We start from the raw sequence: 27,054 nt of genomic DNA, 5'->3' as shown, positions 1-27,054 counted from the left end.
GACACGCGTTACTGGTAGGACTTGGATCAGCGACATTGGCCTTTTCAGCCAAAGATTTAGCCGTCGTTCAACACTAACCCATATTCTATAACAGAATTCTCATACTATATATATAATATAATGATTGTACAATACAATGAATGCTCGTATATAGTTTGTCGAAGTGTCTTTAAATGGCGGCGTATTATTTAGGCAGGGCACATGATACTTCGAATTGATCGAGACCAATCGAACTTAAATCCATAAAAAGACCACATATTTTGGGCAAGCATATTGGCACAAAGGAACAATCGCACAAACCGCAAGTAAAGCCTTTCCTGAACGCTTTCCAAATTTATGGAATTTTAGTTCTTTGTACAAAATTCGTATTATAGATATAGAGCTGCAAGCTGATACAATGTTCTGTCAGCATCAATTGTTTTGCAACTACACGCCACTATGACCAATATCATTTTTACCTTCGCCAATGCCCAATGAGATCGATACGTTTGCCACACGCAAAATTCTATACATTTAGTGTAAATAAAGGTATGAATTTGCGTTATTAATTAGGCTGTTAAAGGAGGGGCATGTTTCTTCTTAGAACTGAACCAGTTCCAGGTGTTAGCAGTGTTTATAGCATTTTCCCAGCCTGATCCAACGTTCCACTTCTCGTTACAACTCCTATAGGCTTCAACAAAAGGCTGACAGGGGGCCGCCGCTCTTCAACGATTTTCCTAGTTTCACGCGGTGCCTGCCCTCGAAAGTTTTGCGGCCTCTGTCGACTGGTTTCGTTGACGCGTCGCGATATCACTTCGTTCGTTCGCTCGCTCGCGAATAAACAATTCGCCGCCATATAGTTTGGATGTCCGTTGGTTTCGACCCTGGTGACTCGGCTCTCCACTCCCATGCTGTATGCCCACTCCCATTGCCACCAAGAGTATGCTCCGTAGGCCTGTCAGGCCGGGGTGGCGTTGAATCGAAATTATCTGGTCAGTTGACTGTCAAATGAAAATCAATAGGGTGTAACGGTCTGTTTTGTGTATACTTGTTGGACGCAGATAGAATCATATTCCACGTTGAAAATGAGGACACCTAGTATTTTTAGTCGTACGCTACGGTGAAGGGGGCAAAATTGTGCACTTCATTAGAGGGTACTACGATTTTCCTCTGGCTTTTGAAAGCCAGAACCATCACACAGCGAAACTGAGATCAGTATTCTTTAAGAATGGACATATTAGATCGGCGCCTCCTGTTATTATTTACAGCTATGTATTACTGACTCTAGTAGCAATTGGCGTTTATGAAAAACTTCGGGCGAGGAACTTGGTGTTGTGTGTGTCGTCCTAGTTTAACGAGAGAATAGCTTTTTGCATTAAAAGAAAAAGCTGGCGGGAGATCATTGATTATTTTGAAAATTTTCAGTGTACTGTTTCTTACGCTGACACTAGACGAATGTAGCACAAATAAATATACCGGCTGAGTATTAGCTGCTACCGACGGCAATGCATTTAAATAATGGGTCCAGAGACAAAATACCACAGGTCTTATAAACATCAATATTTAATCTATCAATTTATATTTCCTACGCATAACTTCGATACTAAAGTACTTTTTGCCTGCTGTCATGTCTCTTAACATGGTTGGATATTTTACTATGCAAGTAAGTTTTCGCGATTACCTCTTCGCTATTCTATCAATAGCACGTCGCCATTAGGAAGTCTAGCCAGGGTGGGTCTTGTAGGCCCTTATTTGGCGCACGCCCAACAGAACTATGAAATGTGCCCATAGTCGTAACCATTTGCTAACGCTGAAGTTTGAACCAGCGATGCCCGCGTATTCATAGTTACCATAACAACGGGCTCAGAAACACGCGTATTACTCATCCGGGCCATTACGAAAGTTCGAAACGTCAATGTATGTCGCTGATCATGCGCATATTTTGACACTCCTGTCCACGCATTGCTGCAACATTTGACAATTCACAGAGTAAAAACAGGGTCAATGCGCTCTTCACTAACGTAATAAACGAATGATTTTCAAAAAGTAAAGCCTGTATGGTACCCTTATTTACTGTATGGTTTTGGTCTAGGTATTGATTGGGCATAGATGCGACCTAGCTGGCCCGTTCACAGACGCGGCGACCAAGCGGTAACCTACCGACATGGATTGTCGATAGGCTTCAGTAGTACGCAAATGTTGCGCACTAAGTGTGGAGTCTAGTGACATGATGTGGCCAAGAGCATCATGGTAGCACCTCGCTGCCCTCCCTCACTACTGGTGGCAAGGGCAAAAGCCGACCGTGGGCTAACAGGGAAGCTTCGGTGGCAGCAACTGCGGCGGGTGGCGTGGCGTGGCGGGGCTGTCTGTCGGGGATGATTGAAGGCAGCGAGTGGTTGGGAGTCAGGATAGTGGCAATCCTCAGAAAACAGGGAGGTTCCGCGCTGGGTATCTTAGACAGGAGCAACGAAGGGATTCCTGCTTGTTGGGCCACGGGGTGAAACGCATTCGAGAGAGCCGCGTTGATGCCCTATAAGGCAACTGCTGCTGCTACAGGAAAGGAGTCCAGATGGATGGTCTGGCAGCGGCAGGAGCAGTCTAAACGGTCGCCAGTTTTAGTCAACAGTCTCCTCAGGGTAGCGGGGTGCCTCGCGCTGGACGAGCCACTCTACATGAGAACCGCATGCGAGGTCGACCATGTGGCTGCCGATTCTCGACAGATATCCGCCTATCCGATGTGTAGTCGCCATCCAATATCTGATAACGAACGGTGAGGTGGCCGTGGAGCAAGTTAGTCTACACGTTTTTGCGGTAGAGTGCTAGGCCGTTGAAGTCTAAAACAGTAGCGAAATTTGGATAATGAGAATTATAACAGTAACTTAAGGAATAACAACACCGGAAACACTAATAGCGAGAGTAACGGCTAAGTTAGAGCGGATGTCGCGAATTGTCTTTTTCAATCCTGCGCATTTTGTCTGCTGGAGAAGTACGTGATGCAAAAAAATTGAAGATGAATTCACATACCGTTCGTATGGTAGCCAACCAGTGCGTCAAAGTGCGGTAGGAAGTTTCCTAGCGAGAACAGGACATAGGTAGATCTCTGCTTCGAAGGACGGATCAGCGGGACCCGTTACTAATGGGCCACTAATGATAATACCCACTGCCATGCAAGCCGAGTTCAACGTATAAATAAAACGGCTCGCCCAGCCTAAACGGTGCTACTAACTACTGCTACGGACCGAGTTTATTTAACGTGTGATTTAACTTTATCGATCGACGTACGGAGCTCATTTGAGTCTAGTCTGCTGATTGGCCTCTCGTGAATGAGACCCGGCCGTGATTGCTACTTCACGGAAAGCTCGACCCACACGTCCGTTCAGCATACGAAATACCTCATAACGGCACCTAGATTTTTAGCGACGTGAGACTGAACTTGTAACTCATCGAAGAGTCTCAACTGATACAGTTTCCTCAGGATCTGCTAGCCGACTGCAGTCCTATATCATCATCTTTCACTAATATTCCGCTGCATTTAGTACTAGTCTTACTTTGTCATCTATCCTGGCCCCGTCCAACTCAAAGCGGATTATCGTTTTGGCTCAAAATTATCGTTGTGAAGGAGACAGACGCGCGCAATGTGGAAGTTATGCTACAACGTCCTCAGGCTTTTAGAAGCGTGATAACGAAAAAAACAAGGAAGAAAAACACCCGTGAAATTAGTGAATGGAAACAATCTATTTGTGTGTGTGGTTAGCGAACTTACCAAGCGCAACGAACGGCGCAGACAACGACCGGGCATTCGTTCAGAACGGATGGTCTTCAGAGCATTGATTAGTGTGTGTGCGCACATATAGACCTTCGTGAGCACTGCGATTCGACCAAGCTATATGGTTGCTATCCGTTAATGGTGCAGAGCGGTTCGGGTCGAGGCCAGACTACGCTGACAATTTCTGAGTGAAATCTTCTCCGTTCGTAAACTTTGGAACCGTTGAGGTAGAATCAATGGATATCGCCCGGATTCTGCTCATGGGTCGCAGGGCGAGTAAGCTCAAGAAGGACGATATTAAGGAGCTCGAAGCTCAGACATACTGTGAGTACTAATGTTACTATGCTATGTATATATATATATATATATATACTACTAATATTGCATTACTAATCAATTTTAAATAAAATTAAAATATTTATTAGACACTTTTAGCTAATGAAGGCTGCTGCTCTTATATCGTACATAACGAGCCATTAACAGTCAATGCTGCAATGACTGGCATCTACTTTGTTGAAAAGAAGCCAGTTCGGTAAGCGATTTGTCTTTTCCCTTATATGTTGCTTCCGTTGCATGTGATTATGTGCTCCCTGCAGACTATTGTTATGCGTCATCGGATGAGAGTATCGAACGGGTACTGACGAAACAGCTTGAGAAGCAAGGTAATCAGAGGCAAATGGACCATCTGGATCACATCTGAGAGGATCAGCTTTCCGCGTCCCATAAACTGTATTGCCTATTCGATACGTGTTTCAAAAATTATGTGATTGCCGGATGACACCCCTTGTGATGCGGCATAACCATTGTGATCGAATTTGTGATCGCAAGTGTTTCAACACTTTCTATAAATCATTTTCTATAAAAATGATTTTTCACATGCAACAGATTACCGAATTGCGTCAATGTGCCGGTGGGCGTCTTTAACCAAAAAAAGTTACAATTATTATTATTATTAACAACCTGATCGAGAACTTCTGCATATAGGATAAGTAACTTTGTCAAATCCAGAGCATGCGCATGTAAACAACGTTTCACCTCTTGGATTCCAGTCGGTCGACGTCCATCTTTTGATAACGCATTACATTTCAGCCCATATCGTCGTTCCTCTACTAGTTAGAGCTTGAACCCAATGGATAAAAGTCACCTAAAAAATTGTTTATCTAATTTAAAAAAATCTTTAAAAACCGGAAAACAGGAAAAACAGAACGCCCTCCTGTGATTGTAAAGCTGGCTGGCTGGCTGGCTGCTGTTTTGAGTCATGTGTGCGTCGAACGATGTGCCAACATGTGGATATTTAGATTAAGACATAAAGGAAACACACACATGTACAAAAGGAAATACCTGAAGGCTCGTCAACCTGTCCTATTAAGTTATATGTAGTGAAAAGTTCAAAATCTGAACATATCTGATTATTTACACGTTGGATAGAGGCTTAACCCGAAAACTAGGAACACCGGTTCTTGAATTCCTAGAAAAACGCTGAGCTGGTGGCATAGGTATGCTATGTAACGTTTGGGTGTTTTAGTAATATTGTAAAGTCATTTCTACAAATTAGGTTGCAATTTGGATTTAGCATTTTTAGTATATATTGTATGTTTAGAAAGCCTTGCGAAATAAGTCAAATAATGATGACATAAAATTAGATACATTTTACCTTGTAACCTGATATGAAAAAAGTAACCTTTAATGGGTCTCTCCTGAACTATATTTTAATTACAACTTTGTAATAACTTGACAGTTCCTCATTGTCTCATGAGATCCCGTTCACTAGTACCTAAGATATTGACCGTTCGGTTAAAGGACATTAAAAGACGTGGTACTTTCAATATATTGCTACTTAATATTTGATGTCTCAAAACTAGCGCGGTAGTTTTAGTCTAAAAAAAACGGTTTATTTTTCCCACTGACATATGCCCGCAGGTTGGTATGGGTACGGGATTTTGTTAAAACGTCATGCTTCTCAAGTGTGCTCATGGAAAAATGGCTTCCGGTGGATTTTCAGTTCCTCGAGCGAAAAAGCTTCTAAAAGTCTGGTTCTGGGAATTCACACCATCGTTTTGAGCTTGTCTCTGAAATCTCTGCTTGCAGCATACCTTAGACGACATAAATTAAGCGATCTCTAGTTGCGCGGCAAGCAACAAGCAAAAATAAGATCATCTAACCATATTATTGGCTCCCGAGCTTTTTTTTGCCAGGCTAATCGCGGTGCGTAACGTTTATATAATTATAATTTTAGGTTAAATTAAAAAAGATTATAATTTCATAGAATACCGTCGTTTGTATGATTGACTTTATAATACGATGATCGAAGCATCTTGCGTTTACGCAGCGGAATTTCGAAATGGATGACATCGTATTCACGTAGCAGATCACGTAAAGGTTCTGATCTATCTGTAAAAGATACTGCACAGTACACTATCTTTACACGCAACATATAATGGGAAAGAGCGATCGTGTGCGTCAGCCTTACCATGGCTTGCGTTTTAACTTCAGACTTGAGCACATATGCCTTTGCCAAATAGGCATATGTAAATCAACATAATTACATTACATATTTATAAAGAAGCTTGTTTCACCTTCGATTTGTATTCTAGTCCGTAGATTTTTTTCCTTTCTATTTATTAATATGACAGAAGAAATATATTATATATATATATATATATGAAACAGCTGAATAGGATATGAATAGTAAATAAAACAGCCACGACGCTTTCATTGTACGAATGACCTTTACCAGTAATAGCCAACACCCAGCGCTGTGCAGATAGCGTTCAAATGTGCAAATAGGCCATACAAAGTACTTGGGCAAGTTTGGTGCCCTCCTCCCTCTGTTACAGTGGCAGCATGAGCTTCACCTAATCGGTCTAGTGTTCACTGCTGCACTATGAAGCCTGCCTCACCCAGTTTGACCGCAGAGGGCCACAAAGGCCATTGGAGAAGGCCGCTTGGTTGCGGTATCGGGGGACCTACCGGTTTTGGGTTTTTTCATTGAATTCTCTTGTCCAGAGACGACTTAAAGAATCGCTATGCTGAGCGTCGTCGACGATTCGGTTCCATCAGATAAAACACCAAGTAAGTCCCCGACGAAATTCTATCGTGAATGTTAAATAGAGCATCGGTTGCTAATCAAGTCAATATATATACAAATGGGCCATCATTCATGATGGATAAAATTAAGTCATGGAGATACTCGGTATTCGATCATGCACAGGACGTTTATACATACATATATATATATATATATGAATGCATACCGGCCGGTACGCTTACTATATTCTCAATTATTCAATAAAATCAAACACATCGGCAGTATCTCATAGAAATTCTCGACTCCTTTCTGAAGTCAGCTAGATGCAATAGAAAAAAAAAAAAGGAAAAAACGAGGTTCTAGATGAGAAAAGATCGATACCAATCTATATATATATATATATATATATATATATAGATTGGTACCGATCTTTTCCCATCTAGTTAAGGGCATATATAGGATATTTATCTATTTTTCAACATTTATTTGAGCAAGAATCTTTTTTATCAGTCTACATTTCAACTGGAGATGCGAAAATCACTACGAAATCACTGATGATTTGCCCACGATATATATCTCTCAGTCGACTGCTGGTAGTAAATTGGAATAAAATAGAGCTTGTTTTTGATTTCATTTGCCGCACATAATTTGATCGGCAAACACAGTAATTAGATAAGTAGTTTTTTTTTTATTAGTCCGTGGGTTCAGTGAAGACGAGATGCATCTTTGATAGTTTTGCTTTTTCGGAACAGATCGTTCATGCCATAAAAATCTTTGATGATCAAATAAAGTAGATTTAAACATCGTTGGACATAAGTTAATTATGGCTGACTGGCTTAATTAAACAGGGAAAGCACTATTGGTTAATAAACGTTTGCATCGTTCCCGGTACGTCAGCACCCGTTAATTGGCTATTTCCAACGTATGTCTCCATCTGAGCATTATTATTCGAAAGAAATGCAGAAAGCTACTAGACATTGATGTCTGATCTAGTTAGTCCCAATTACTCAAACAAACTATGTGCACTTACTGATGGGTTGAAGTATAGTATTTATAGCTACTAACGTCGTAAAGGGCAGACAGAAGCATTTGTCGATTCAGTTCGAAAAACATCGTGTGTCTACGGCGTGTTTCGAACCTGGACCGACCAACGTGTCCCTACGTTACATAGGTAGATGCGCAGCCAATGTACCACTTCGGCGTCTTAAAGTAGAAGCCGACTAGTAGGGTTATGTATAAAATCAGAAGCATCGGTTTAGTCTCGCTCAAAATCGTGGGGCTTGAAGTCCTTAGGCAAACAGGGCTTGCCGCACCCCAACTTATTCAACGTGCTCCTCTCAGACAAGCCTCATAGGGAATCCTATTTGAGCGTAAATGGAAGGGCGCGGTAGCTGGTGCGAAAAGTAGAAATAAGATTATAGTCGAACAACGACTGATCTCACTAGGCCGTCAAATAGGTTACAGACGCTAATGTTAAAAAAAAAAAGGTTGCCGAGATAATGAACGAGCGAGAAATAGAGCTGATAATTTATTTTTTAGTTCTGTAAGACCTTGTAATAATTTGACCTCGATATATGGAAAATTTTTTTTGAAGGGTCAGTGTTGACAACAATCAGCCGTTCCGATTGCAGCCACACATTTCAGTAGGCAAGCGTAGGCCTCGAAAGGAGCGTCTGTGCGAGAAAAAAATGGAGAGGATCGTTGATAGAAACTTACCCAGTACTAAACAACGCTTAAATTTTTTTCCAAGATTCATCTAAGAGATTCCGCGTAGGGTGTTGCGAAAATACTGATTCTTTAAGGTGATCTTAAACGTCTCTGTATTTAATATTCCCATTTTGTATTATCAAACAAACTGAATACACGCTCGGAAGCGCTGTTACTATCCTAAACCCAGGTGCTATTCTAGAGCTGTGAAAGATGTGCCTATAACAATACTATATACAGGCTTTATTAATAGTTGTTACAGCAACTTTGTTAGTCGAAGTGTCATAATTTGAAAAAAGTACAAATGAAATGACAGGTTGACGTCTATGAGCTTTGCAAGAACCTGCAAAATAACAGAATCGCTGGCAAAAGGGAATAGATAGTAGGTTTTCAGTTCCGAGGCTTTTATGCTATATCATTAGCCAACAGGTACGACCTGTCCCTACGCATCGAGAAAGACCAGAGTCTTCATAGAGAACCCTGTGCTCGTTTGGGGGGCTTTTATGTCACCAACACAGTTGCCGAACTGTACCGAAACGGCTCCTATGGCCCACTGCAGGTGAATGGATAGGTTCAAAGGCCCCCGACCTACATTCGGCACCTGTATAGGTAGAGGATTAGTAGGAGCTTAAAGCACCTTCCAAATTGCCGACAGGGTACGTATCTGGCAATGTTGGAGTGTTTCCTTGTGCACGTTTTTTTTCGCTCTGTCACCGTGCTCTTTCACTCATAGTAGCGTAAACGGAAGCCAGATACAGAGCAAATTCTTTTGTGAAGTAGGGGTACTATGGATCTACTGCCTCAAGTGTTTTCAGACGGATCAACTTGAGCTTTCTGGGTGCAAGGCGCACTCAAAAGGTAAAAGATGAAGATCGCTGAGGTGAGTCTTAACACAGGGTCTCGTTCATAACATTAGCGACCGACGACAGTATATGAAGGCAAAACAACTGCTGCAATGATGGCTTAGAGCTTGTCTTAAAAAAAGAAAACGCTAAACGATCACGTGAACTTGGCCAATAGCTATGGAACCACTGTAAAAATAATTTATTTTGTTTCTATCTATATGTTTGTACTCGCGCAGTATAAGCGGATGCGCAGTACGATCAGCCACAATGTAATCTAGTTATTTGCGGCGCGTAGCGATAGGTTCAAAGCTAAGGTTTTAACCGGGTCTGATACCTGTAGAATTTTGGCTATGAGCAAAAATTAGATTGTGGACGTCGTGATTATAAAAGGGTTGAATGAGTTTCTTAAAATTTGGATATATCCATTATGTGATTAATTTCAGTGATCTGTGACAAGTTTTGCCAAAACCCGCATTTGTTAGTGAACAGGTCATCGTTATTGCTACGTTGAACAGTGATCGAACTTTAACCGACCCGTATAAATAATGTTAACCTTAACGAATTGGCCAATTTCGAGACAATGGCCAAAAAAATGTGTGCAATACATGCGAAGCGTATGAGCTCTCTCAAATTATGATCCAAACAATGCGTGAAATCGATGTTCTACGTCAAGTGAGTTATCCTGCTAGTTAGCTAAAGTAAGATTTACTGGTATTTACTGGGAAAGTAATTGGTTTCTGTTTTATTACGGTATAAAAAGACTATGGATACGAAACGATGTCTATATGATGTTGTGTGGAGCAGTATACTTTCATTATCGAAGCGGCAACTTATTTGATTAAAAGGGTAAGTTTGTGCAGTTTAGGTTCGGTAGGGTAAAATAAACCAATTTGCCGGAATCAAACACCTCTCCAAAAAGAGGACATTCTGCAAGCTGCACGTAGCTCCTGCACAACCCAAAGACGCCATATATATATCATTCGTAATGGAAACTATCGTAATGAATGGACAGTTACGCTGATGCACGCCAAAGGAAAGCTTTAAACAAAGATCTATGTAACGTGCAAAAATATGTCGATAAGAGAAAAATCTAAATGAAAAACATTGTTTTAGTGAGGTTTCGAGGGGGGTTATGTCGCTTGAAACCGCAAGAAATGTCTTTTGTTTTTACCGCTGACCGGGCTCAGATGTCAGCATAAGATAAGATCAGATCGAGAGGATGACACAGTTGCAAAGAGCAGACAGATCTATTTGTAACATGATTGTAGCATACGATATCGCTGAGTACGACATCGTCAATTTTCTGTAGGATTTGGGCCTTATGAGCTACAGTGCTAGAAGTTAGATTCGTAACATATTTGTTTTTGAGAGACCTTTCTGGATAGCTGTCCCGCTAAGTCGACGCTGGACAATCGTACGTCAAATGTATGAATATTAAGAAATCTCTATGAAATTTAGTAGTGGCCATCTGTGCAGCTAATAAATAAATTAGTTATATAGGCCATTTATATACGTCTCATAGAACACCATTTGCGATAGCTAAAGTCCAGATGCATGCGTTTCAAGCTCAAAACATTTGCTCCGCTTTTGAATACTACGTAGATAACGGCTACGCGCCTAAAAGTAGGCACACCAAGCCATACGCACATCAGTAATGTCCTACTGTTGTTCTAATGTGTGAAGCGCATGCTTATACCTCTAACAATTAATTAATGCTTTAATTGTCAAGGCACGAACTAGTATCATTTCCATTCATTCTGTCATGATAAAACTAATGGATAGGGCTGCCGGTCAAATCAGTGTTTGATACATTAGAACAAGTACCGGCAATAGGTAACAAGTAATCGGTGTGACTGTAGCTTCCATTGAAGGAAGCGGCCATTGGTGAACCCTGAACTGTGCGCTGAGCGCGTTGCTTCAGATGCTTAAAATTTTCAAGTAAAACTTTAAAGTTTCTATAGTTACGCACAGGGTAGGAACACACAGGACCAAACAGGCCGCGACTAATAAATAACTGTTCGGAGCTTTACATTCATTGCGCTAGTTTGACGTTGCTTTAGGCCACTAACGGTCAACCAGAATAAATCCACGCTCCTATTAACTACTAAGATCAATTGGACAACGTCATAATGAACCCAATCGACGCTCGTTGGTAAATATTCTAAGGCCCTGCAGATATAATAAAACAATTGGCAGTTCTGGCTGATCATCGCCATGTTTCGATATTCGACGTTTGAGATTAACGGCGTCTGAGCAAAAACTTTACGTAAACAACTGACGAAAATTTTTAATCTTTGAGCAGCTTTGGGAGCAGCGTTCGGCAAGAACAAACGGCAAGACGGGTGTAGCAGCGGCCGTTAATCATTTCAAAATTTGCGCTATAGCTACTTCGTACGAGGGAACACAAAAGCCTGAATTGAATCTACATAAGCAAAGAGCCAATGGCAGGATGTGAACAAGATCTCTGTGATTATGAGCGCATCGAATCACAGTTCTGACTTCTTCTGAAGAATAGAAGAACTTAACATTGAGGACAGAAGACAGTGAATATAATTTAGTTGATCGGCGCAACAGTTACATCAACGATGATTTCAAAGTGTCAAAAAATATATATACCCATGCTCCAGCTGTCTTCGTTGCCGCATTCGATAGCGACCGAGAGGCAAGGTACTCTGAGAATTGATGCATCCTTCGTTCAAATCAAACTCTACCGGAGTCTTTTTGAAATCTGCCAAAATACGAGTCTAAAAGGTGTTCGTTTCTACTCGGAGTATAGGCAACAGTTGGTGTCAAAAGATTGCCCGAGTTCATTATCGTCAGCTTAGGGCGATTCTTAAAGGTCGGTCGTCACTCAGGCAATAAACGCGACAGACTTGTCTGTCAAGCCATTAGAATAGACTGTGCTTCTGCTGCTGCATTAATGCTGCATGTCGAAACCCTACAGGTTGGCCGAGTCATAGGTCAATAGGAAAAACTCCTGGTGCACGAGTGGCGAAAATATGCTAACAAAAGTAGCCTATTGTTTGAAATGAGCTGTCGATTGGAGTCGTGCTGGATATCCATTCCATTTCTAACGCCCAATCGACTCTTCTTAAGGCTGTACTGACTTTGAAAGTACCAAAAGTTTTATCCATTGCAAAAAGATAATGGTTCGAGACATCAGAAAAGAGCCGTGGCGCCGATTTGTTGTGAAAACAGTTCCTCGCATATTCCTGTATAAAGTTAGGCAACGTCACCTTCTTCTTCCCCTATTGCAGGACAATTTTGTTTGTTTCGCACTCCAGAACGTGCTTTCAACGACGAAGCTAATACTGTCACGGCCGGCTTTTAACGACAAAAACGGTCCGGCCATGTTGTCGTACACGGGTCAACTTTGAAGGCCCGATTTCTACGCTTTTATTTGCGCTCCGCCATGGGAAAAACAAGCTCGCCACACAGGTCCTACATGACTTAGTTACCCTTTTGATGAAATACTGAAACTAATCAGAGATATGGATAATCGATTTTATTAACCGCTATTTTTGCGGTTCACCCTTGCTACGGTCGACTAATTCCAGAACCGTTCCGATAGTAGTTGAGACGGTATCGCGGCTGGTGTCATAGGTCTATTTCCCGTTTGAGTCCGGAAATGCAGGCAGATTTCGCCCGTGATATTTCTAACAAATAAAGCCTATCCACAATTAACAATTAGAGTGAGGAGTAAACCAACAATGCCAATAGAGGAATACGCGTTTTGAGGTCGCGTAGCTGGGAGGCCGGAAGTACAGCTTACGTCATACGTGGTACAAGAAAATTTTTATTTTCCGGCGAACAAAACACGCAATTCACGTATGGTGGTGTCAGCGAAATAACTTTGCGCGTACTCATAAGAGACGAAGAACAGCTATATCATGTTTAACGAAAAATATTATTAAAACCATTCAGACAATCATCAAGTATCAGTCTTCATCAATTATACTTCCTCTGATTAATGCCATGTAGCATTTATAAAGATAAACATCAACTTCTAACCGTAACGGCGTACGCTCATAGAAAGGGATCTCACTTGCGATACTCTTCTGTTTACCTTTCTATTTAGTAAATATTGAAATAAATTTCGTAGTGCTAGTCTTATCATGTCTGGCAGTTGGCAACATATCACAGAAAGCCACAAGTAGTCATTTGGAAACCGTCAAAGGGAAGAAGTAAGCTCGAAAGGACCTAGATGCGTACCGTCATGCGATCGGTACTGTCGATCGGTGAATGGCAGACCTTTTGTAGAAGTTGAAATATTTTTCTTTGTAAAAAGAATCCAAGAAAAAGGATGAAACTAATGCGTACTACTCTGAAAAAAAAACAGCCGGATATATCGACTAAATGACTGCATAGGTGTTCTTTTACGTAGAATATGTATTCTCTGGAAATAAAGGGACGATTTCTCTTCCATTTTTTAGCATATCATTTTGTGACCGAGGGCATCGACCGCTTCTAACTACCATTGACTTTGTCAAAGGTCATCCATATTACCTTTGACAAGTTATGCCCATATTTTAATTTGTACTGCCACTTTGAAACAGAGCTTAGAAGGAAGCTTACGGTCTGAACTCAGCAAACGCTTCGGAGTCTTGCAGTATCGAGGCGCCGAGCCATAAACTTCCGGGTCTCAACAAAAGGCTTAACAACGTCTTCAATTGGTCCCGGCCTTGCACTTAATCCTTAGAGTAGGGCACGTACATGGTAGGCGCAGCAGGTTGGCGGTCCTTGTGCGTTTCCCTTGTAAATGTGACCTCAGGTTACCTATTCGAACTGCTATATTAAGAGAGGTCGAAGGAAGGACTCGTATCTTACCCTCATGAAAAAATACACACGAAGAAACTATTGATTCAACCACCTGCCGGCTAGAGTCTATTTCTGCAGCTGCGCCAGCCACCTTCATTGTCCTTGAAAAAAAACTTTTTGAAAATAGCTCTAATCCGTACTTTCTCCTTTCCTCAAAACCGACTGCCTCGCCTCACGCAATGGACTAGTATAACCGTAGAGGCCACACCGACACACAGGAGTGCTTTACATATTGAATGTCGTCCCCTGGTCTAATTAGAAACCAAAAAAGTTCAGTGCACGCTTGTGCTGGGCTGCCATAATCTATACGCCGGTGGATGGCGTAGTAGTTAGTAGATGGGTCGTACAACTACTCCGCATGTCCATCAGAAGTTCTTACTGCCACGTAAGCTGGAAGCAGTAAATAAATGATGTGTATTGGGCAAAATACCAGTATCTTTTGGCTGTTTCGACAGCTGGGGACAGGCATTCAAAAGCGGCCTATGGACTGAGCGAATATCGTGCCCTAACGCTGTAAATTCGCTCAAGCCATGCACTTCGTTTGTCCACAGCATGTCATCGACATGACTACATGTTTGGGTCATGTTGGTGATATGTACTATATGAGCGTCGAATTCTGGCTGAGTACATTTCGCTAGCACCGTTACTCAACATGACGGCGGTTGCCTTCGATGGTCAATTTGAAGCGAACTACTAATGGAAGCAGGACCTGGGCCCGGTTACCCGGGTTTACCACTATGTCATGGATGGCACAAAAAATGGCCGAACCGCTGACTGGATGTTGACATGCTCCGCTAAAATATGCTTAGCGAAGAGAAATCTATTCTATGATAGACGCTTCATGGGTCCGATCGCTAGATGACGCGTGCATGACCGTAAAACTTGGTGTTTAACTAAATCTTCCAATTTTGCCTTCAATACCGCTTCAGCTGCTTCCGAGGAACCTCGTAGTTACTTAAAATGGCAAAAAACCATGGTAAGAAGAAGCATGAGTGAAGAAAAAGAAACGGAAAGCACGTATCTCGCGTGGAGCCTCATGGACCTTTAAACGTAAGACGTAAACATCCTACCTAAGGGTTTATTTAGCTTACACGAGATTAAAGGGCACGCAAGCTGCTATACGAAGTTATTGCCAAAGCAATCGAATGTAAACACTACTAGAGGAGTTTTACTTTTAACAGCGGGGCTCTACTAGACGGTTTTCATTTATGGTGGCCTTTGGAAACTGCGCTAACCATATATTCAGAATATTGTGTAAAGGAATCTTTTTTTGTCCGCCATACTTAAGTTGATAGGTTCAGTTTTCCGATATCAATTAATAGCAAACGTGGTTATGCCTTGTTTTAGATGCGTGTGTTTGTTCTCGCTTCCTCGTTCGGAACTTGGTCTTTTCCTCACAAATAGAGAGGACGTATTTGGATAGGGACTGTTATCAACGAGGACCGCTTTCTCAATGTGAGTAGGCATAATGGTGGTTTCAATATTTCGGACTTATGGAAGGCATAAAGGAAAAACAAGACAGTCGCCTTACGCTGGACCACACATTTCAGTGTTTCCAAAGGTCCTTCAAACCCTGTGTAGCTATCCGCCATTTTTACCATGCTTCGTGAGTCACAGTCCTTTTCCATATGGAGATAGAAGTTTTGTGAGAGAATTCATTTAATACTCGTCCTTTAGCAGATTCCGACAGTAGAATATACGACGACAATCGTGATCTACGTAATATTGGTCCTGTTCGCGTAAAATATGTGACGATGTAAGCAATTAATCAATCATAGTTCTGATAAAATAAAGTGTAAAGTGATTATTTCTACTTTTAGATATGATTTATTTAAATAAAAAAGTATGGCTTTCCTTTTGTTCCTTTCATGCCAAAAAGACATCGATCTGATTCTGGCTTACGAATGTTCCAGCTCCTTGCTAGGCACAAAAATAATCAAAAACAAACGTAATACGATTGTCAGTCACCCAAACGAATCAAGGCAGATTACGTCACGACAAAAAAAAGTCCGTTTTCGGCGTAATAAAATGGCTTTTTATCACGAACTCAATATTGGGTCAATGACTGGCGATATCCGTCCTGAATAAATTTCAATAGTAATACGATTTGTAACGTATCTTTCTTATTCGCATGGCTAGGTAGCTAAAGGATGCGCATCATAATATATGCTATGCTTCACTTTCGCAGAGAAGCGTGATAAAAAAGTAAAAATTATTTGAATTATAATAAGAATAGGCAAATTGGCAGCAGGTGGACTACTGCACCAATGGGATTCAACCGAATATGTTACCTGCCATGTTCCCAGCAAAAATATTTCCACGTCCGTACATGCCCGACGGGAACGGAGGGAACGGGGAGCTATCTAGAGCTGCCGCTATGTGTCAAACGCTGTTTTTTTTTTATTAGACGCAGTTTATAGGAATTGTTGTGTGATACGATTAGAACTAAATGTAAAATTGACACTCGCCTAGAACCGTAATGGTGGGTGCCACTTGTGCTGCCCAACCCAGGTCGATCCGAACTCGGAAACTATCTTTACCATCTGGGAAATATATTGAAATAAAAAAAGATGACTGATTTTCGAATATTGCCTGTTATATATATATATACTAAACAGAAGTCCAATACTTTTTTATGTAGTATTGTCCAGCTGCAATTCAATGCTAGATTTAGAACAAGCTGACTCTTTAAATATTATATGACATCCGCAGTTATATATGCTGGTCGTTAACTCATATTGTCTTGCACCTCTGAATACAACTCTATTAACGTGGTTTACCTCTATAATATTTTGCCGGATTTGATCATAATCTGACGACAACCTATTTTGCATAGTACTTCCATTAGCTGCATCGTCATACATATTTGTGCTCCAGCTGGTAATATATACCTGCCTGCACTAGGCAGTAATTTTGCTTTTTGCTCATCTGTGCCAGGAACGACGGGTTAGGTTTGCACTAACCTGTACTTGGCATTCGTGGCCATGGTTTCAGCCCCATCAAGCTTAGCAGAATGGTGCCAACCATCGGCTGACCTAGGTTGCGTAAACAAGAGCCAGCCTATAGTAACAGCTAAGCATACTGCAACATACGTCTTCCCTATAGAAGGGCTCTGGTGAGAGCAAATAAGGATCCATAACTTGCGTCTCTGTCTCTTTGCTGGTCTGCCTGGCAGCAAAAGCTATCTTATTGGTCTGTAGCACCAGGAGCAGGAGGCCAAGCTGGTCTTATGTACGCTTACATGACGCGATTTTTGATCGCTTTTGTATCGTACAGCCATGGAGCAGTGACCGCCACCCAGCTTTTGATGCCGAGCAAAGGCGCATGAGGGCCACATTACGATGCCTTTTTCCTTCTCCCCAGACTAGCCCTTCGGGACCCCACTGCTCTCAATCAAAGACCACTGATATCAGATCAGCAGAATCGATGACGCACAAACAGAATCGTTGGCAGAATATATTATATCTCGAGGTAGGCCCGTATCGCAGTATACCAAGCAGGCTCTCGTTCCCAACGCAAACATTTCCTAAACCTTAACCCTCTATTTATAAGAAACCTCTATCGGATCTCAGGAAAAACGTAACCTAACAAGCCTTGGCCACCCTCGAATAAAAATTTTCGATTCCCAGTCTCTGAATGAACAATGTACAGTCATTCATTCATTCAATATAATCAACTCTACCTAATAGAACAGTTGCGTGTAGGAACGTTGAACCTATTGTATGTGCTTATTCTGCGTACAATGGGTTATGTAATGATTAGCTATAGCTTGAAATATTAAGGTTAGGCTGAAGACGCATATTTATCGGTGAATGGGATGATTATTGATAGGGTGATTAATGCATGTGCATGTGCTAGGGTCTAGCAAGAGGGGTGCAGTGGGGAAAAATCTCGAAATAATGCGCAGATGCTTTTAAGGGTCAGGGATAAAAGTCGATAGGAAATTAGCGCAACTGTATACAAGAATTTAGATACTACAAGTAAAAAACCAAGCCTTAGTAACTTCAGTTGCTTCGGAATAACTTTTTATACGAAGCTTATGAAAACGAACTTAATATACAGCTTAGAAAAGATGAATTATGGAGAAGCTGAACAAGCTGTGATTCTTTCAAGTTTTAAGGGAAGGACGTTTATGTTATTTGTAGCTAGCATCAATAACATTTTAGTCGTGACGTCACGTGCGTCATTCATTCATTGATTTTCTAGCAATAGATAACACAACGGGGCACGTTTAAAAGATTGCATTTTGCAATTATTCATATACTGCTATAAAACCGCTACTTTCAAATGCAGTGTGCAACCGTTCGGTACGAACCTTATCAAGTGTTACCTCATATTCTACGATCCTGAGGGGTGTATGGCATATTAAACCCAGGGAAAATCGCTACCAATACCAATCCGACTTTGTCCAATAGTACTGGAGAACAATTTGCAATCAACTAGCGTTAGAAAAACTCTGTCAAAGAACCCCATAGCGCTAACCGATCATACGACTCGAGTATGCCACCTCGGATCCTTTTTTCTACTCAAAACATGGCCATACGCCTTTGGGCATACTCAGGTCGGAGGAGAAACCTGAAAGGAGGTTGTAAGCAAAAATAAGCGTGGCCCTGAAAGTCGAATTCGTCATGACGGCTTTGTTGCATGCGTAGAAACCGTCACACGCTCAACTGAGCCTCAATCAGCTGCGCATTTGATTTTCTGTCCGCGAACCTATCGAACAGCTCCTCTTCTCGAATTTAGATAGTAGAAATACTAGTTCGAATATTCGAACCTGAAAAAAGCTTCAATGATTCAATTTATAGCTTTGTATGTTACGGCCTAGCCTGCAAGGCGTACGACGCCGTAATACTGAACCGGGTTAAAAGTAAGCATTGAATTAAATACTTGTTTGAGAAGCTTTCCCGTGCGTTTTATTGTTCAGGCAACGGCCAGAATTATTAACGTCTTCAGTTTGACCAAAAGACGAGTCTCAAGGGCATAAAACTAAAAAAAAATGATGATGAAATTACACCAACAAAATAAATGCCGGTTTCAAATATAGTGAATCTTCGCTACATAGTAAATGCTATTTTTATAAAACAATAAGGTATTATTATAGCTAACTCATTCAGCTTCGTATCATTTTCGGTTAGGTTTGTTCTGACTAGATACAATGTGTATACTTGTTTTTTATATATAGTTTATTAAGCAAAAACAGCTTACTTCAGATAGAGAGAATACCGATGAACCGTTATACGATCCTAACCCGTATCTTCATCTTCCGTTCTGTGAATGCTTTTCAGTCGACGGCAAACAACTCCGAAAATGGTACGTACACGGTTGACGCTGAACAATTACTCTGCAGATTATATGTATCTAATAGAGTCATTGATATAAATATCAGAGATGCAGTGCGTGATTAGTTTGCTTACTATTAATCAAGTGGTTAAGGAATCGATCTGCATAAAGGTCTCATTGTGCTCGATCGTTCCTGGTAATGGGGTAGCGGGGGTAGGTATTTATTGTAACTGCGTCCACGGAACCGTCATGCCATGGTCGTCACACCGTGTTTTGTCTCAGTACTGCTAGATTAAAATGGATCGGATCAGAAGATCTTTGAGGCTGAGAGTTTCTTAGCTGAGTGGCTATCAACTGCGTGCACACACGTACCTGCGGGGAATCTATCTGGCAGAGTACAACAGTAAGGCCTGCTTCGTCGACTACACTGTTGAAATTAAAAATGTGCCGCGATAACGCTGTAACACTTACATTGCCAAGCCGGCGAACCTGGCCGTAACGAGTACAGTCGTGAAAAAACAAGGCCATAGAAGTGTTTATATACAGTATAATATAATGTAAGAATATAGTGTTTTTATCTATCGAATGTATTTATTAGTTCACAATAACGATTTGCCACCGCTAATCATCACTACCTGTAGCTGCTTAAATGTATTTGTGTGAACCTCGAGTGAGCAGATCTCTTCAATAGTCGTGAAGGTTGTCTGGGGACATTTTCAGGTTTACGGGTTATTTAAAAATGGTTATTACAGCACTGCAATCGTGCGAGATGTTTCCTAGTAAACAGAAGTAAGTTAATAGGTTCTCCAAGAGCGTTGTGTGGTCCTATTAGAGCCATCTTAAACTTAGAGAAGCTGTGCAACGTCATCAATATGTTACCTGTACTAGAGGATATTCCTATTTGATAACTGGTCAATAGTTAGACCAGTTCGGTATTACGGCATGTACGGCCGCATTGTCTTGCAAACGGGACAAAGAACCGTGCACCGACCTGTATGATCCTGTATATTGCGACTGAGATATATAGTTACGTATACATTAATGCTGAGTGCAGACACTCCAACAGCGTCCTAAACTTTTTTCTTCTATATTTCACCATCTTAGAACGACCCCGTTGTTCTAAAATGGTGAAAATATTTGATAGTAATAATAAAATGATATGGAAAACTATCATAGTATGGTAGTAGTTTTGAAGCTACGATAATTATGTCAATTATTATCATTTCCCCAATTTCACAGTCTGTATAGATTTCATGAGGAAAATCTAAGATATGCAAAAAAACATGCATTGCAAACCATTGAGAGAGACAATTGACGATAACGAAAACCTGGCTTTCAAAGCCTCAATTTGCTGAGCGGAGAATTCAGAGAAAAATCATGTATAGGTTGGATGTTATTTTGGTAAAATTGACTTCGAGAATAAGTACGTCTTGTTTATTGGACAAAAGTCAAATACGTAAACGCGAACCTCAAAAATTCTTACAGGAAATGTTTTTTGTACCTAAAAATTTTATCATATCCACATACATCTCCATTAAGCAGAAAGTGTCCCAAGAATAAATACGAGAAAGCAGCGTATGAGGAAATCCATCGATACGTCTATACCGATATGCTAAAAACTAACTGTTCCCTTTAAAATCTAACATATGGAGCGGTTTATACATATTTTATGTTGCAGCCAGCTAAAGGTGAACTAAAATATCTCACATACGTCTTTCTACCGGTCGACGAAGCGTAACTCATGCACGCATCAGTTCTTTTTTTTTGCAGCGCAGAATTAAGGTACACAGTTACGTACGTATATTTTTTTCACTACATATGTATTAGCTTGAGATAGTTTTGCTAAAACTGTCATGTGCAAAGAAAAGTTTGCTTTACAAATTTAACCAAAGGTATCAGAAGATATGACATCATCAGTCAACGCGTCAACCAGGTTTTCACATCATTACTGCTGTCGTTTAAGTATTGTTGGCTGCGTATAGGCCGTGCATAGGAGAGCTAACTCAAATGCTGGAGATCGACTTCAGCGAAAGAAGCTGTCCGAAGTAGAGCACCACAAGCCGTCGTCGCCGTCACGGTCCGTTGGCCTTTGCATGCCAGTCCACCATATTCATCAGTCAACGAAATGGATGCCCACTTTACACTCTGAAGGCGGTAATAACCTAGTCCATCTTATAATTAATTAACCGATGGCCTCGAGCTATTTACCGTCGTAGAAAGTGTACGTTTCTATCTCAGTGTTTATGTTCATGGACGCTAATGCCTGCATTGGCTACGCTGCCGATAATAGCGAGATTCCACAGCTGGAATATAAAGCGACGTGGTACGTTAGAGCTGATTCATCCACAAATCGAACCAAATCGTTCAATACAAGACTCACTGGTTAGCAATTTGACGGTACCCATTTCCTGTTAATTCCGGGGTATACCGCTAGCTGGAGCCACCAGTTCTAAACCTCGAAAGCCCAAGAGAGTGATGACGCCACTGTCACGTAGGCAACGCACGATTCGCTTGCAAAATTATGCTAGCTTTAGAGCGGAAGGCACAATTCAGTTTCAACGGCTGGTTATTCGATGGCACTGTGGGGTACACGATAACTGTCTTCAGTAACTGCTGCTGAGTGTGAACATCAGGGGCTACACAAGCAATATTTAATATAGTACCGGGACGTATGAAACTTCACACCACTATCGTGACGTAACGTTGAATACGTTGAGACACTGCACTATTTCACTGGTTGAGTGTTAGACACATAGGCCTCACAGGTGCGAAGCATTTAAATAAACTTTGAGGATTATAAACATAACTATATAGACATTGTATTAAAGCATTGTTACTATTTTTGTTAGCTATAGTGTCGATATTTCTTAGCGATCTGCCACAGGTTAGGTGTGATAATGTTTAACGAACCAATGTTGTCTTCTATAATGCCGACGATTTTCATCTGCTCCTATAACGATTTGACCCAAACTGCAAATTAGTTAGCTAGCTATACGCTGAATTTCTACGACTAACGGCACCATTCGTATATTAATACTTCATAACTTACCGAAATGGAAGAGCAGACATATATAGATGCCTTTTTACCGTCTCGGTTAGAGAATCGCAAACCCACTCTTTTACGCAATACGCCCAAACTCTCCGGATGTATACGTAGTTCGATGTGACTACGGCGTACGTGTTCGCGCACGTACAGGGGTCGAACAACCACTTTTAACGTGCATCATGTGACCTCGTCCGACGTGCGCAGTATAAGTTTTCGATGGGTATTCACGTAGTGCAACTTTAGATAATGACTGGTCGGTACGGAAACTATAAGCCTCTAGGGAAGCTAGTTTTGACAGAGACCATGTATCGCTTCATCATCAACATATACTACACAACGCATGTGTATTAAATTTAAAAAATAGTATTTTCTACTATTCAGTCCTACTACTCCAGTGTAGTGAGACAGTCCTATTTTTAAGAAATACACATGTGAAAATGAGCCTAAGTAAAGGTCATGTAAAACACAGCCAGCCACGTAAATTGCTCGGCACTTTTATGCTTTAGTGGCAAATAATGACATTGTATTTGCTGCCACTCGTTTAAAGTTATGCCTAAATTGATGGAGTAAAAATCCAAGCATGAATTGCAGACAGAAAGAAACTATCTAATTCCCAGGAAGGCGTTATAAACTTAGGCAAAAAGCGGATTCTAGCAAGAAGAACTTTGCACCATCGTCTTAGAAAGAAAGGCGGATAGGTATTTAGATTATTATCATTACGATTTCACCGTGTTTTTGACAGATTTGTTTTACTACCTTTCTTGTGCACTTCTTTAAGTCTTAGTCATAATTTTGGCGGTGGAGTATCTTTAATGACGCTACAAAATCTCTAAGTAAATATAAGTGTAAAACATTATATAACACAACGGTCGCTCGTATCTTGAATGCCTCTATGTTTCGAGTTTTACATTCGTTTATTGAACGTTCCATCGGACGGCTGGCTTCCAACACGAAGCGAAGTCTGTCTACGGCCGTTCGGGTTCGAAGCCAGGCCATTTTTACACTAGGTTTTGAAGCAAAAAAGGTCATGAAACTACCCTTAGATCTGCTTGTTTAATATTTTACATCTAGTTCTTTCTAGGTTTATTTCTAAAACCTGTTAAACCTTAGAATCGTGTTAATACTGTATTACGATAAATCCGTGGTCCGGATGTCCAGACCACAGATCCGGAGGTCTGTGCATCAAAGAGATTTTTTACTTTAGAGACCACAGTGATCTAAAGTTAATTTGATTGCTGGCAGAACTATGTTAACTCAAAACGATAATGAAAAATCTCCTGTTCTGCCCGAGTCTTGTTTTCCGTTCAATTCTATTATGATAATTGCGGTTCAACTTTAGGCAGAGGTGGGGCGATTCGGTTTATTCGGCAGAACTATATCAATGCTATAGAAATAAGGGTAGAAGGTGCTTTGCAGAAAAAACGAGAGAAGTCTAGATTTTCTCGTGTTTCTTGATGACAGGCCAGGCCAAGCCATAAGCTCGCCATGGCCTTAATGTCAAACAAATCTTTTCAATTTTCGCATATGCATCCATTCGTTAGATTCACTAAATGTCTAGTTATTTTGGCTAGCCCGTTATACTATATTAGCCTGCGCGAGCAAAGTTCCTTGCCCACTAATAATAAACCACTCGAAAAATTTACAATGTATCTTTTTACGCTGTTTAAAATGTGGCGTGCTGTGAAAAGTTTTGCTTGTTGACAGAAATTTTTTGTGTACTCTAGATTTTATGACATCAAGGCTTTTGTGAAATCGCAGCTTCACTGAGGTAGTACCAACGAAGTATTTAGCTATAGCATACGTTCTGAATCTTTTTTCCTTGCATATAAGTAAACTTCGATGGCTAATGATTAACCAAGCCTCCGCCATGGAGAACAAAAATCATATTTTCATGTTTCTCATCGTTAGATAGGTTTAAAACGTTAACGTTCTCGCAAATACGATACTACACAATGATTTCTAGAAAAGCACCTCGAGATACTTGTTTATTTTAGGTCTTCTGGATTCGGACTCTGTTTAGGAGGCTTAGGCATAAATAGCGGGTCCTAAATAATATTACACAGGCTATAGTTAGTAATTTATCCTTTTTGAGTGCTTGCACTTAAATCTAAACTGTTATACTGTCTGCACAAGATAAAATTACCACCTGGTGGCGAAACGTCTACAATGCACCATGGCTTCAGCGAAGCCATCGCAATACGCAATGTAGCGCGCACCGCAACGGGCGTTGAGCTGCGGAGAAAGGAAATTTGCGTCTCATTCTAACCGGAGAATATGTGTGCACACAAAGGCCCAGCAGGTTACCGCGTTCGATACTATAGGCGAAATTGTGACAATAAAAGCCTTTGCCAAAAAAGGTACATTGTGCAGTATATAGAGTGAGAAAGAAACAGGCTTATAACTGGAATGAGCGTACGCTAAGCGATAAGCAACGAAATAGATTTTTGCTGAACAACTTCACGTAGCCTTTTTCTATGTAGAAACGAATTTTTTCTTAGAAAAATGTAGTCTTAGGTCTTTGCCATCAATGATCCTACTTTGGGCCCCGCCTGTACACGTATAGAAGGCATACTAAGGCAATCATAGTGTCTAGTTGTGTTTCATACATTTATATTGGATAAAAAGTGATGAGAATCGCAATAAAGGAGCAGTACTCTCACCGTTACGCATCACTATTGTTATATTATTATCATGTTATGTTAAGCTACGGGTAAGCAGGTCAAATTAATTCAGAACGAGTCGATTGATGTACACAAGGGCTGGCATATGCATATGTACATAACAGAAAAGCTATGCAACGTTTAGCCGACGCGTCCTTGACGTCTAAGGGGCGAAATGCGAAGATTCGCCGGTGGTTAATTTATTCGTGAAAAAAGGTCATTCCACTTACTTAATCGATCATCAAATATGTGACCGATTTCCGTTAACATCCACCCATCGCCGCCCAAAAACTGGCACAAATCCGCATGAGCCTTTGGACGTTGCGTCGATGCTGGGACGAGCAAAACTTAGAGGCGTTCCTACGTACGTACACCCACAGGTATGTGTACACGAGCTTATCTGCAACGAGCATCTAGCTGATATGTTCGGTGATTGCAATAGAATATTCTAATTTAGGAGCTCTATTAGAACAAATGAACGAATGTCGGTATTATATATCTAAGCCATAGGGGCAAAATAGCGTTATGACGATGAATACAACGGGTGATAAGGTCTGTAGTAGACTACTACAGTAGATTCGTGTGTTGGATTGGATGATGTTAGTTACATAGTTGCGTTCATAACAGTTAGAAGGGACATGGCGCTAGAGCTTGGTTTAGGCCCTTACTTTCTTTATGTGGCTGGGCGGCCACGGTTTAATGGACGTTAGTTCGATTACGCGACATGCAATCATACAAAGAACGTAGAATTTACGATTGTCTGGTCAGGCAGACGTAATTACGTACAGTGACTAGCACGTACTAGCCTGCTGCTGTTTCGAAAGAGTAAAAAGCTTCTTGACGTTGTTTTGTTTGTCACGTTGAGATCTATTACGGTAAATCCTACCTATCTAGATATTGTAAACCTAAATGATTCGCCCAGCCTTCACTAATAAATACAGCCTTTTGAGAATGACACCTTACTCGCTAAACGCTTAATGCAACTCTACCGCAACGGACATGAACGTATCTGATATACACTTTAACGTTTGATACTGTTCGACACGAACGAACTCCTATGTGTGACAATCACAGGCCGCAGCTTTTTTACCCACACCTTTGGTGTAAATAGTGCGCATTTTCCTGCAGTAAGATCAATTCTTCCCTGTCAAAAACTTGATCCAAGACGTCTGGTTTGAAGCGAAGTTTGGAACGTTTCCTGGATTTATTCTAAGCCGTGAAATCGATTTCGAATAAGCAGTGTCAAAGGTAACGTAGTGTAAAATAAGCACACACATGCGAACATAAAAAGTTCGCCCATCATAAGGACTCTGGCGGACATTGCGTCACTTCCATTAAATTGCCTGTCCTGCATTTCAACGTATGTTGATAATTTTTTCGAATATTACTTAGCAACATACATACTCGCGCGGATTGTTCTTTATCTGCATTCACGGAACCTATTTATAACTTGATAATCATAAACTGTGATCACACCCTCAAAACAGTCGACTGGGACAGTTTGAATTAAGGCCAAACAAGTGTAATTCCCATTTGTCGGAGTATTTTCCTACTACCAATGGATTGCACTAACGACCACAGCTTCAACCGTCTTCGCTATGAGCCTAGCTTCAATTGGCAGCCTCTTAAGTTCCCTTTTTCACTGTCATTCATTGGCCTGTCTACAAATCGGCGGACCCAAGAGAAAAAAACTTTCAGCTATGTAGCTGATATTCGATGTTCACTCTACCGCCAACAATACACCATGATAATAGTAAATTTTTGTTGGCTCGTCAGTTTTCCGCCGTTCTCATGGGGCATCCGTCGCTCAGTTGACTTAGAAAACGGAATATTGCCCCTACCCAGCTCGTTCTGAGGGACGGGTAATGGATGGTCGAAAAGCATAGTGTTGCTTGCATTTGGTGCTGCTAGCTTAGTATATATAT

At 41.1% G+C, this 27,054-nt stretch overlaps 1 protein-coding gene and 2 long non-coding RNA genes across 9 annotated transcripts in view; 1 reads left to right on the top strand and 2 right to left on the bottom strand.

Moving 5' to 3' along the window:
- Nucleotides 1-27,054, bottom strand: part of LOC111247114 (uncharacterized) — a 51,298-nt gene that overhangs the window by 649 nt on the left and 23,595 nt on the right. The window lies entirely within an intron of this gene.
- The window catches only part of LOC111247072 (neuronal calcium sensor 1-like), a 76,254-nt gene continuing 51,531 nt past the window's right edge, over nt 2,332-27,054 (top strand). For 2 of the 6 annotated variants that reach the window (XR_015328235.1, XR_015328234.1), the window contains exons 1-3: nt 2,332-4,069; nt 4,342-4,407; nt 19,429-19,453. Coding sequence is in view for 3 of the 6 variants with exons in the window: in XM_086989957.1 (XP_086846083.1) it covers nt 3,982-4,069; nt 4,342-4,407; nt 19,429-19,453 (179 nt within the window). In the remaining 3 variants the exon portion in view is untranslated. The remainder of the gene's footprint in view (nt 4,070-4,341; nt 4,408-19,428; nt 19,454-27,054) is intronic. The other 4 variants (XR_015328230.1, XM_086989957.1, XM_086989966.1 and 1 more) reach the window with 3 other exon arrangements.
- Nucleotides 19,953-22,876, bottom strand: LOC147758299 (uncharacterized). Of its 2 annotated transcripts, none has more exons than XR_015328256.1 (2): nt 22,473-22,876; nt 19,953-22,393 (listed from the first exon to the last, which is right to left on the bottom strand). It is a non-coding gene; the product is annotated as an uncharacterized LOC147758299 (long non-coding RNA). The 2 variants fall into 2 exon arrangements; XR_015328255.1 differs by having other exon boundaries at nt 19,953-22,373.

Source organism: Varroa destructor, unplaced genomic scaffold (assembly GCF_002443255.2).
Source record: "Varroa destructor unplaced genomic scaffold, Vdes_3.0 BEIS01000001.1, whole genome shotgun sequence".
Lineage (NCBI taxonomy): Eukaryota > Metazoa > Arthropoda > Arachnida > Mesostigmata > Varroidae > Varroa > Varroa destructor.
The sequence above is the reverse complement of the archived record's forward strand: the minus strand, read 5'-3'. Positions and strand labels throughout refer to the sequence as shown.